Source organism: Amblyomma americanum, chromosome 11 (genome assembly GCF_052857255.1).
Source record: "Amblyomma americanum isolate KBUSLIRL-KWMA chromosome 11, ASM5285725v1, whole genome shotgun sequence".
NCBI classification, from domain to species: Eukaryota; Metazoa; Arthropoda; class Arachnida; order Ixodida; family Ixodidae; genus Amblyomma; species Amblyomma americanum.
Genome location: NC_135507.1, coordinates 99,927,036 through 99,940,534, shown reverse-complemented (window position 1 = coordinate 99,940,534; position 13,499 = coordinate 99,927,036). Strand labels below are relative to the sequence as shown.

The window sequence follows — 13,499 nt, the reverse complement described above, 5'->3', positions numbered from 1 at the left end:
CATGCTGTGGGCCAGAACGATAAAATCGTCCAGTCAGCCCCCGGTTAATTAAAAGAGGGCCTTGCCACTTTTCCACCACAGGTGCGAGTATGTGCGCTTTTGCTGATGGATGTGCCGATGGCACGGACCCCCCTTCCGGTCCTTTCACCAAGCTTTGGAAATAAACAACCTTTGAGCACAGGCAGCGCGCTGCATTCGACACTACTTTCCATTTCACTGCATTCAGCTACCTCCTTGTTTCAGTGGTATGGACTTACCATCAAAACAATGTTGCATGTGAAAGCAAAGAGTTCATTTAATTGAGCGCAGCTGCCAGAATCCTTGAGGGGCATTGCTATGGTCTTTTGCCTTCACGTAATTTTCTTATTTATCCATGGTCTGTTCCGAGTAAAAATAAGGTAAACTCTGGGGCACTAACCGCTCATATAGCTGGACTTTCTCTTTTATACCTGCCAGCCTGGCAAGGGCAAAATTCAGGAGTCTGCAGAGACGGGAGAGGGAGGCTTATGGGTCGAACATGGGAGATCCCATAGTGCAGGATGGACGCCAAAAATCTGCTATTTGTTCTGAAAAGCTGAAGTTTTAGACATTGCTCCTCCCTACAAACAGGTTACAAACAGGTTGCAAACATACACCAGACTTTTGGAAATGGTGGCGGTTTGTCACAAAGGCCCGAACATTCCAGCTCTATAAAATATACCATCAGCTGCAATAGCTTTGGTCAGATCACTTTGGCTTTGGTCAGATTACAAGCACCACCAGAGACAATTATGGCAGCAAGTGCTTTTTTTGACAAAATATAAATTGAAAGAAAAAGTGGGGCCAATTTTTGGTAGAAATGATGTCGTGTTCAGACACTCGGAAGGTTTGGAGGGAAGGTTTGCAGACATACAGGGTGATTCTTTTTAACCTTCACAAATTTTTATTTTAAACACTGAGATGTTTGTCAGCACAGTCTGTTGAGCTCGATTGTACAGCAAGACAGGCATTATGTACCTGGTGTGGATCAATAATTAAGCGCTTAGTTAAATAAAATTAACTAATAAACTATTTTATTCTTTATTTTAGGGGGCAATGCCATACAGCGAAATTGATGACTGTCAACATCGAAGGTGAGCTGTATTTTTAAATTTCCTTAATCGACAATGTTGTTTTATACACTGAGCGTCAAAAATACGGATTTGAATGCTTACCGAGTTCACTTCCCCGCATTGCATAATTTCAAACATCGCCTCTCACACGTTTTATGCATCACATATAGACACAGTTTCTATATTTCACAGATGCTGACTTGATTTCGGCGACAGTACCAGGTGCAGCAACACCGTTTTATAATTAGGTAATGCGGGAAAGCCAATTCAACAAGCTTTCAAGTGCGCATTTTTGATGCTTGATGTCTTGAGCCACATTGCTGATTAAGAAAATTTAAAATTGAAAAAAGGGCTCACCTTCAGTGTTGACAGCCATCTATTTTGCAATGTAACCATGCCTGCTAAAACCAATAATAAAATAAAAAGCTTATTAGCTAATTTAAGTTACTTCATCATCTAAGTATTACTCCACATGAGGTATAAAATGTCTGCCCTGCTGCACAATCCAGCAGAACAGACCACACTGACATACCTCTCAGTTTTTAAAACAAAAATCTGTAAAGCTGAAAAAAAATCACCCTGCATGCTTTTAGTATCTCTTAAAAATTCTTTCACCTAACTCTTGGTGACCAAGTACAGATGCTATTAGATAAAAAAAAAAAAAGATGGTCGATTTGCGAGGTTAGGCCAAATGCGAATTAGGTGCACTAGCCATTCAGTTTTTCACTTCGGTCCTGCTGTTCATATCCATTGTTCACGGATGGCAGTTGTTCGGACAGTGATAATGGGTTAATGTCTATATATGCGGAACTGGTCATTCTCTCCATTCATAGATCTTGGTAGCCTTCCTAGCACTCCTGGCGCAGTGGTGCAACGGTCAAGCGATGCATCACTGCTCTTCTATGGCAGGCGTTGCCATCGGTGGGACTTGGGTTGCTTGGGTTAAGTTGCAATCCAAGTTGTTCTTCCCGAGCAGCCTCTCACGATTAATTGAGCTGCCAACAGACATGGTGGGCAAGCTGTTCACCAGCACACAAAGTGGTGCATATATCGGGTGTTTTTTTTTGAACTTTTTACAGATCATTGTTTTAAACCCTGTGAGAGATAAGTCAGTGTGGTCTGTGCAGGTGGATTGTACAGTAAGGTGGATTTAATGTACGTGATAGAGCTCAGTGATTAAACTATTAACTAAAATTAACTAATCAACTTTTTACTTTTGATTTAAAGGGCCAACATTATATTAAGAAATTGAAAGCCGTCAACATAAGAGCCGAATCCAGTTTTTAAATTTTCTTTATCGGCAATGCGGTTCAAAATATTTCATATCAAAAATATGCATGTTTTAGCTCATTAAGTTGGCTTCCCGCAATGCACATATTTAAAATGGCGTTGCTCGCATTTCTCATACAGCAAATATGGAAGCCGTTTGTCTATTCAATGGCGTGGAAGCAGTTAACTGGATTTCCGCAACAATACTACGGCCAGTGACGTTAGAAATGTGCATTGCGGGAAGCCAATGTTACAAGCTAAAAAATGTACATTTTTGACATTAAATATTTCAAAATGCATAGCTGATAAAGAAAATCTAGAAACTGAACTCAGGTTCCATGTTGACAGCCTTCAATTTCTTTATATAATGTTGGCCCTTGACATCAAAAGTAAAAAGTTGATTAGTTAATTTTAGTTAAATGTTTAATCACTGAGCTCTATCAAGTACATAATGTCCACCTTGCTGTACAATCCACCCGCACAAACCATAGACCACACCGACATATCTCTTGCGGGGTTTAAAAAAAAACGATCTGTAAACAATTAAAAAAACGCCCGGTATATACCTGGGCAGGTGAGCAGCTTTCCACAAAAAGAGGCTTCAGACAGACAGACAGACAAACACACAATGGCTAAATGCAGGAAATGGCCATTACAAGTGCTAGAGCACTAAGAAAGCTACTCATCCCAACTCCCCGAGGACTGTTTCTGTGATTTCTACCAGAATTGCGTGCTCGGAGGTGAGGAGGCAGCAACACTCACTAAGGTAGTATATCCACTCGTGGGTGGCGAAGCCCTTGACGGCGTTCTGCAGGGCAAAAGCGACCACGCCCACACAGGCTAGCACCAGGTCTCGCACCTGCAGCAGCCGGCTGAGCACGACCACACAGACGGCCGTTGCTAGCAGCTGCATGAGGCCGAAGAAAGCCGTCACATTGGAGAACTTGACGGGGCTCCAATCGAATCGGGTCTCCGTGTAGAAGTAGTTGATGTTGCGCGCCGCTGCACCAAGAGAGAGAAAAGTCACATGAGCTACAATCGCCAGTGGCCACCATTCAGATATTCTTTTTTCCCACAAGCAGTCGGGAAATAAAATGCAAAAATAAAATAAAATGCAAATCTACACGTTCCAAGCATTCTTAGAAACTTCAAATTATTATCCCGTGCGGCCGATTTCCCTAATATAAATTGAATTAAACGTACCGGCTCCCACCTTTTTTTTAACTCAATGCTGAAAGTGGGAGGAGTCAACCAATCAGTCCCATGGTGGCTTCGTTTTCGTTTTTATTGTTTTTTATGTTGCTGTGAATAAATGTTTTCAGTCGGCAGAGAACATAGCCGCAAATTAAGCCCACGAAAACAAAAATGCGTGATGAACTCTTTGATTTACGCATCACTCTGCAGATGGCAGAGCGGCAAGCCGCCACGGGACTGGCTGAAAAGCACTCCACGCTTTGGTTGACTCCTCCTAACTTCAGCACTGAGTTCAAAAAAAAAAAAAGGCAGGAGCCGGGACGTTTAATCTGATTTAAATTAAGGAAATCGGTTGCACAGGACAATAATTCAAAGTTTCTAAGAATGCTCAGAACATGTACAACGAGTTCCCGCGGTAAAAAAACGAGTTCAGATTCCTCTTTTGTGCACCTTTAACAAAATTCTTCCTGGAATGTACTGTCACCCTTGCAGTCAAAATACTGACCTTTTAGTGTCTTTTATTTACTCTTGATTTAAGTTCCAGTGCCTACATTTGTATGCTCGTATATCTTTCGCTCTTCAATTTCACTTTGTCCTGTAACAGCCTCTGAGAAGCGAACAGCATTATCTAAATAACAACAAATAAATGCATTTCCCACTTCTGCCTGCATACATTATGCTAATTTTTCATGGTGTGCCCATTGTATGTTACTCTCATTCGCCACCTACACCACCGTAACCTGCACATACTTTCCATTCCCTGCCCATCAATGCTCTCACGTGAAGCCGGGTAGTGTGGAAATAAAGCAGGGTTCCAACAGTTGGAATAGGATTTGGAGCAATTTTTGAAGCAGAAGAATGCAGATATGGAGCAGTTTAACGAGGAAGAATACTTACTTTTGAAACAGAAAACACTAAAAATACATAATTTTTACAGGGGCTATTTAGAATTACCTACATAATTGCAACAGGGCTACAAACCATAAAACTAACATCGGTGCGATCATGTTTTAGCTTCAGTGGATAAGGTCTGTGAGCAATGAATTCTGCTGAAACCAGCAAGGTGGAGGTCGATTTTGTGGGGACCTGCCCTGCAGCCCCTGAGTTTGCTTTCCCGCGAGGCACCGTGCAGCGGCGGTCTCACCTCGAGGCTGAGCGGATTCCCTTGTCAGTTACATTAGCTGGCAAGAGAGGGCGCCAGCGTCGCTGCGCGGGGGACTGCTGAAGCCTGCCCGCGGGAGATGGGCTCTCTTCGGCCGGGATAATGAGCCTGAGCGGACGCGTCGCTCGGGGCTCCGCTCTTCGCCGATGGGGCGAAGAAGCGACGGGGAGACAGGCTCCCGTACTCGTCCCGTCCGGCCTGCGGAGTTTATATCCCTTGCCCTAGCGCGGGCGAACATTCGCTCGGAACCTTGCTGGTGAGTCGGACGACCTCGATTCATTAGCGTACCTTGTTGCTAGCTGGCGTTATTGTTTCTGTAGCAATAAATGCCTGTTTGTGTCAGCCAATGTGTCGTTCCTTTGTTCCCCCAAAGCAAGGCCCGCCGTGGTCGGCGAGCGCTCGGTAGCGTACGCGATCACGGGGTGGGGTCCGGGCGGCTTTGAACCGTGTCAGCCGCGATTGAGTGGGGAGAAAGTACTTATCTCCCCAACTCAACCCCACAATTTGTACCAACCAGCAAACCAGGCTGATTCAAATGCTTAGAATATTAACAGGACCAAGAAAAGGAACACAAGACGAACAAGAAAAGGTTGGCACGAAAACTGCGAACAAATTTTTATTTGTACTCAAAGCACCTACTGTAGCATCTGACTAGATCACACTACTTGTACTACACCAAACTGCTTGTCTGCGTGAGTAGCATCTGAATAAACTAGACCATGACTGGATACCGGAGCTGAATCCAGAAGAGGTGTTCTGACTGAGTAATGCAACTAAGTAATACGAAGTGTAATTTCATGCAGACCTTACCATGTGCTGCAATCCGTTCAGCTTGTTTTAGAGCACTGCTTGCATCGCTGTAGTCTGTATTGCTGCATGTTTTTTGCCATGGTGTGTCATTACTTGACTATCTGAATTCGCTATTCTTTTTTTTAATCTTGTTCATCTGACCTTTCTGTTCTGATATTATTATTTGCCCGTTCATACTGCCACACTGCTCATCACATTCTGCGAGCGCCGCCATGCGGCCAAGCGGCATGACTTGGCCCGGGTGTCAACAAGGAAGTCAACGCTTCTGCTCCGGTGCACGCTGTTGGTCTACTTGACCGTTCGAATAAAAAGCCCCTTTTTGAGTCGCGCTACGTTTGTCGGCGACAATATGTATAACACCACTGTATCCGCCCCCACCCCCTCCATGTAATATCCTTAAAGGGCCACAGAAAGGGGTGTTTGAGCCTGGCTTTAAAATGATTGCGCTATGTAGAGTACAGGCCACCGAGCGTCCATGCCGCGTACGAGACCTCAAAAGCGAGCGGTAAATTTACAATACATTTTTAAAGATTCCTGCTTTCGCACGTCACGGCAACGCGCGGTGCCGGGCTTTTGTACGAAAACCTGGCAGACGATGTCACGTCTTGCAAATGACGTCAGCAGCCGAGGGTTATCATTGGTTCACAGAGCCAAAATCATTTAGATGTCATGTGCTGCAGCGGCCGCGGCCACTCCGTGCGCGCCGCAGCCGGTGGAGGTAGGGGAGCGGCCAAGTAAGTGGGACTGGCGGAGGAGCGCCGCCGTTTTGGCGTGCGAGAGGAGAGGGAAAGGCGCAAAGACGCGGGAGTTCAAATTTTGTCTGCATATAACTCAGCTTCCACAGAAAGCATTAAAATAATTCCTGCTGGAGTATAACTATGAAGAGTCGTCTTATAACATCCCATACATATCGCATTTTTATTGAGATGCCCTTTCTGGGTCCCTTTAATGGGACCCTTAAGGGTTAATAAATGAAAATGAAACAGCCAAACTACTTGTGCATATCACTATAAGCTCACTAGCAGTTCATACATGACTAGTGTAAATGCCACTGACATGACATCAAAGGTTTGCCTTTTCGAACTTTAGCTTTTCGAGTTTTCCTGTGTTTTCTTATGTGCCTGCTCAAGGCTCGCTTGCCCGTTTGTTTTTGTGTGTTGTGTTGGGTTTTATGGCACATAGGCAACTAAGGCCATCATGCGCCTGTCATTAAGAACATGCTGCCACTTTCTACCATGTTCATGTCTTAATTTCCTCACAAATAGTGAGCAATGCCTTGCTCACCACGAACTACATGGCCCTCCAAAGCTCTCTTGTGCACTTCAAGAGTGGGCTGCTCCGAGGCAGCACCTTCTGTTGCCTTCCGCTAGCTCGTGCTTTCTTCAGCACTTGCCCTCTGTGCGTGTACTTGGTTTTGCACTCACCTTCTGTGCAACACCAAGCATGCTCGTGCTTTTCCATTGTTGCATTCTGTCCTAGCCACCTTAGGGGCTGCTGGACTGGATTGGAAACATCTGATACACTAACCAAACTGCACATTTCCAAAGAGGCTCATCTGCTAAAACTAGCACAACTGAGAACTTTTACTGGAGCATCGTTGGCACATTTCAACAAATTTCGTCTTTGGTGCAGCAATATACAACTGTATCAAAATGATGCAGTAGGCACAGCTGTTGCACTCCTGATAAAGTAAACAAACAGTAGATGCCCCCAGCAAACTACCCAGACAGGTGTCTGCAGCCTGCGATTCCACAAACCGGCAGACATGCTAGCAAGACAACGCTGCTGCAACTGAGAGCCCAGCTATGAAGAAATAGAAGGCGAAATGTTTTCTGCGCCCAATACTGATAAAGCAGTCAAGAAATCACCTTCAAGCCAACTGCACAGCTCCTCCACCTCTGTGTTTGGAGGGCATGTTACTTCGGTGAGTGCAAGATGGCCCTACCAGTACCACTGCAGCAAGAGCGTGTTGTTTTGGTTTGTCATGACTCCAGACAATGGGGATTTCTGACCATTAATTCCGGCCAAATCTCGCACGCAGCCCATGCAAGCAGATTGTAAAACTGAAATTGCTGCCAAATGCTACCTTGAACGCTACCAAGTCAGCAGTACGGCTCAGAGAGCTTTTACTTTTATTCGATTGTCTCCGAGAAACGCAACAGTCAGTAGGTGACAGCGGCACCTGAAAAGATGTCTAATAGTAGCTCCAGTACAAGTGAAGTGATGGCCAAGTGATCTTAGAAGCTGACAAAACTGACTGGTCACTGAGCATGGCCAAAAAATAGCGACGTTTCAAGAGTACTACGTCTCCTCTGTTCACAATGAGCCAACTGGCGGATGACATATCCGAGATGCAACTAACGAAAGACCCGGATATGTCTGCCGGTTGCCTCATTATGAACAAGGGCATTGCATTGTGCTGTGATGCCAGGACACAAACTGCAGGCTGTGAAATGGAGCCTGCATTTTCAAATGAAGTGCAGTGCGCTTCACAATCATGTTTTGTTTCACCCACACTGCCGGTCACACAATAACCGCATTGATGCAGTTTCATTTCAGCAATGCAGCTATTTCGGAAACAATCTTTTTAAGGAACTACGAACTCTGTTTAGCACCTGCCATTCACTCTCAAGAAGTAATGTCTCGCATAGTGCAGACGAGTTTTGACAAGTATAGTGAAGTTGACAACACAAACCCAACCGTGAAGCACACTAAGAGTCGGAAGGCTCACTTACTTTCGCTGTTGAAAAGGATGAACCAGATGGAGACCATGAGCAGCAGTAGCTTGGCCCGGTTGAAGCCTGGCCGTGGCCGAAACACCGCCCGCCCACCCTCGCGCAGGTTGTCCAGCCGCATCAGGTCCCGCAGGAGCTCCCACCTGCTTGACCGGTGCAGCTGGGTGCTGAATGGCACCGTCCAACCCACCCACACATACATGACTGCCAGCAGGACGGCCGACGTCACATACACGGCCGTGTAGTTGCCTGCTGCCGCGCGGAACACCTGGCCGCCCACAAACAACCCCAACTGGAAACCTAAAGTCAGCGCAGTCATGATGACAGCGAACCGCACTGTCTTCAGCTCTGCTGAGGCTGTCCGTGTGCCGTTGCTGTAGACAGAGGCACACACAGACACGAGGCCGCCGCTGAAGCCATTGGGAATGGCACACAGGACGGTGGCGTAGAGTGGGGCATAGAAAGACATCACGGTGAAGAGTGTCGTCAAGTCCTGGAGGATGCCACCAGCTATAGCGACAAGCAGCGGTATCTTGTGGCCGTACCGGTCACTCCAGGGGCTGACGAAAATGGACAGCAGCCCCGCGGGCACAAATTGGATGAGGAACAGGGCCAGGTTGTGCATGTTGGCATACCTGGAAGCAGAGAGCAGGGCAATGGTCACTCCAAAGAAGACTGGTGGCGATCCTTCATGAGCATCTTCTTCGGTCACCGCTTCCCTCACTTCGTGCTACCAGAGTCACGAGGACAGTCAAAATGAGAACAGTAGCCCAGACAAGCCGCAGCAGTAGAATTTCAAAGCGAAATGCAAAAGACGCCCATGCACTGTGCGATGTCAGCCCATGGTAAAGAACTCCAGGTAGTCAAAATTAATCCAAAGCCCTTGACTACAATGTTTCCCACAGCCGACGCGCCAGTTTCAGATGTTAAATTGCAACATACCATGCCTTAATCCTATTCTGAAGCTCAACTGTGCAGGAGCTTGCGATGGCTGGAAGGACTAAGCAGTAAAGAGCCCTTGCTCCTTGCTGAATTGTAATACATATTGGCCAGCTAGCAACATAAAAGCATGGTAGGAACGGCACGGCACAGCAAGAATAAATAAATAAAAACAAAAGGGCACAAAAAACGAAACGTGAAGGAACCAGGAACTCCACGCCTTTAAACGCTGAAATTAAGGAAGAAAACAAGGAAAACTTGCGCCTTTTATTCGAGAATCGCCTTCTTTGTCTTCAATGATAAACCCCAGTTGGGCCTTTCTGCTGAAGAGACTGGATTCTTGAAAACATAATTTCTTCAAAGAAGTTGAATACAGTTGCCTCTTGATACAGTAGAACCCCGCTATAACAAACTCAGATACAGCAAAAACTCGGATACAGTAAAGCGAAACTGGGGTCCCATTTCACCTTCCATAGATGACCGTACATTTTTTTCGTTTATAGTAAAGATTTTTTTGTACAAGAAATGGCTATAGTAAAGAGCGTCTAGCTGTAGCGACATCGTTCCGCAGAAGATGACATTGTGGCACGCACGAAGTCGAAGACAGTGAGGCTAATGTTCGGAGGCAAATGAATATCGAAGACAATAGAACGGTGCTTTTTGAGGTGGTTTCAGCACCAAGATCAAGACCATGATTAGAACCCAACTTTCTGAAAGCCATGGGGCAAAGCGCGCGGTGCTCACGGAAAGAAAATATACCAAGTAAACCTGGCTATTAGTGTAGAAAGAAGGCGGCGTGGTATGCCGAGAAAGGAAAGCTAGCAAAGGTGCAGTGGTGAGTAGAGAAGGTAAGGAAAGGGCCAACATTCGCAGCATGGCAGTGGCGGCATTGTGTGGGCGGTTTCACCATGCTTGACTGTGTCGCGCATGTTAAGATCTTACCTATTGCCTTTTACATGATGCTGAGTCTATAGAAGACAGCACCGTGTTCATGCAAAGTTTTGGTTTTTGCATGGAATCAAACTAGCGTTATATTCGTAGCCACGTTGCATTTGTGCAGTGCTTCCACAAGACTAAGACGAAATCGAAAGCGTGATAACATAAAATGTGATAACTCAAAATAAATAATGCACATAAAGGTTCAATAATAGCACGATGGAAGGTATTTCTGAGTGTTTCTTTTATAAGGCAACACTTTTTATTCAGTAAGCAGCCAGAGAGCATCCTCAGCGCCATGCCATCACCAGCAACTAATACAGTAAAGACCCTTATATAGTAAAGATTTCTGCTGGTCTGAGTGATTTTACTATAGAGGGGTTCTGCTGTAATTCTAACTCAAAAGAGATAAAGCAAAATGTGGTCTGAATTGTGTCGAGTTTGAAGAAAAGAGAGTTTTTTTAATACCCAGGACGAGATGATCAGCTAAAATATAAGATATACAGGAAGTTCAAATTAATGACATTGTACTGCAGCTGGTCCTCTTGGAGATACCGCATTTACTCGCATAATTTGCCCACTTTTTTCTTTAAATTAGGGCTTCAAAAAGGGGGTGCACAAATTAAACAAAAATTTTCTGAACACGTCCTAAAAAACGCTACAAAAGTCATAATGCGAGATATATACTCTATATTAGACCGGGATGTAGACGGGCCCCATCTTACATCCCTCGCTGGCCAAAAAAAAACTTGACGCCAAATATAACATGCATACACCCTCCCGCCCTGCCCCCCGTTATAGTTCCCTGCGGGATAGCATAATGGTGCGTGCACAGCTCAAAGCTATAAACGCGCAACGATACAATTGTGAATCCAGCAGTGGGAGGCAAGGAGATAATCGGCGCAATAAAATGGCACCCTTGCATGCAGCCTAGCTGACTAGCGGTGAAGCGAACAGCAAACGGTCGGCTAGTTTCAGATTCGGACGCGCGTGAAACTTTATCACCCGGGAAAGCGACCGCCAGCACGAGTGAGCCGGGTAAACAGCACACAATACGTGCCCTTGCAACTTCCACCTTTCGCAAGCTAACACGGCAAAGCGGCTGCGCCGATCATCCCAAGCCTGCCTCGCGCACATCTCTGTACATGCTGGCGGTCTGGTACAGCAGGGAGCGCAAATTATGCGAATAATAGGTTTTTATTTATTTCAAAAATTCAGGTAAAAAGATGGGGCGCGCATTATATGCAAATAAATACGGTATCTTCATATTTAAGGAAAGAAAAACCATCAAACTGATGGTGATTCAGGTTCATGCAGCACAAGATACACACTAAATGCTGTTTCCGTATGTCTTTCTGTCTTTGGCCTGCGTTTGCTGCACTGCGTGAACCTGAATCTTCAAATTTACTTAGTGCAGGAACAAGTAATTTCAAACACAGAGCTGGCAATTAAAAAACTCTTAGGCAATCCTCAGTAGACCATTTGAATGCTTTACCAGCCAAATGTTCGTTCTGTCCGAGGTGGTACACTTGGGTTCATTATATCCGAGGTCAACACACTAAGTTCATTAAACTGGAGGTCCAGACATGAAAGTATGTTATACCTGAGAAGGCATACTTAGCGGCACTATTATTATTATTCATATCTGACGTAGTATACTAAGTTCGCTCATAGCTTGGTGGGTAGGTTGGCACCTCCCCACTATGGCAGATGGGCCACTTGCCACTGGCTAATGACAGAAGGCGCTTGCCATTTCTACTTGCCCTGACTCTTATAACGGCAACGGATAATTAAATCTACTTTGTGTCCCAAATAAGTGCCCAAAATCTTCAACAGAAAGCCACAAGCCCAGAAACAGGAACCGGTCATGTTTTAAGAATAAGCCCACCCACCTAGTGACGTCGTCCTTGATGGTGACATTCCAGGAGAGGTTGCGGCAGGCGGAGGCATTGATGCCGTAGCGCAGCAGGCACGACTTGGACAGCAGCAGGTCTTGGGTCATGACCAGCCGCATCGAGTACGAAATGGCATACACGAACAGGAACAGCTCCAGGTGAAGCGTGCGCACAAAGTGCAGCCAGTCAACGTGCCGGAGCACGGGCGGTGCCGGGGTCTTCTTGTTGTCTGACGACATCACCACATCTGGCTCGGTCGCGTCCACAAAACTCGTCATCTGGGCAAACAAAAGGGCAAGCTTGAGGTGAGAATGCTGTGGCCATCTCTGGCTGCCATCATCATCATCATCATGAATCCAACTACGTCCACTGCAGAACAAAGGCCTCTCAAAAGATGAGGACCCAGGGCTGAGACAAGAGTTTTGCTCAAGCATCCAGAGAGCAGCAGATTAGGATGAGGCTGACCTACCACAAAACAGTGGCCATAGGAGAAAACTACTGTCACTCGTGTCCCCATGACTTGCGCACATTTATTTTGTGTGACTCCCTCTTTCTGCATAACTTAATACTACTTGTACAACAGTACTGCTTGAACTGCAGTAACAAAAAGTTGTGCAAACATTCTTCCACTATTTTGACTCCACTGATTCACCCTGTTTTAACTGTGGTTACGTTTAATGTTCCCATGCTTCCCCGTGAAAAAAAAAAAAAGAATTTTGTTTCAAACAAATAATGCCAAGCACCCAAACAGTGGACATTCTGAATTGAACATTAGTTATGGCAAAGGCATGAAAGAGGAATATTTTGTCCGAGTTGAGAGGCGTGCAGAGATACAAACTGTCCGTCTTGTTGGATGTGCTGTGATCACGCAAAAAGGTGCAGCCACGGAAATTACATCACCGAAATGTGAAAAGGCTAGGAAGGGGCGGAAGTGGACCGAGGGGTGCCCAAGGAGCGAGCAAATGCAGTGCATCCTATTTTCTCATCAAAACCATGCAATGTTGTAGATGCAATGCCTATCATAACTTATAAGGCAGCTGAACTCACGAAGGCCATAGCATGTGATTACTTGTATAAATAAATGTGCCAGTGCTTTGCATGGCATATAAATAGCTGCTGCCTGCCTGACTAGGCGGGCTTTGAACAGATGGGTACTACTCATGCACCAAACCCATATTAGGTGATGCTTTTAATCAACGAAAGAAGGCGCCAAAAAATGTGAACAGCAAAAGAGATATCGTCAGTGTGCCAACGATACGGAGGTTATAAAACAACGTCACTTGAACCAAGGCCTGCAATGACAGCCTGTAAGTTTTTAACGCCCTGCTACGAGGACAGTGGAAAACGATTGTTGCTTTTCACATGCAAAGCATTGAAGAATGTTTACTGAAAATTTTTTTTCAACTGCAAAGGTCCCGAGAAAATTATGTAGCTTTCCTTTGTGGCCGCATGACTGTGCTCAGCTGAA

General features: G+C 45.5%; 1 protein-coding gene across 5 annotated transcripts in view; it reads right to left on the bottom strand.

The window, feature by feature from the left end:
- The window catches only part of LOC144109457 (proton-coupled folate transporter-like), a 38,728-nt gene that overhangs the window by 16,591 nt on the left and 8,638 nt on the right, over nucleotides 1-13,499 (bottom strand). For all 5 annotated transcript variants that reach the window (XM_077642262.1, XM_077642258.1, XM_077642261.1 and 2 more), the window contains 3 exons: nucleotides 12,029-12,309; nucleotides 8,262-8,896; nucleotides 3,123-3,362 (listed from right to left, as the gene is read on the bottom strand). In XM_077642262.1, coding sequence (XP_077498388.1) covers nucleotides 3,123-3,362; nucleotides 8,262-8,896; nucleotides 12,029-12,309 — 1,156 coding nt within the window. The remainder of the gene's footprint in view (nucleotides 1-3,122; nucleotides 3,363-8,261; nucleotides 8,897-12,028; nucleotides 12,310-13,499) is intronic.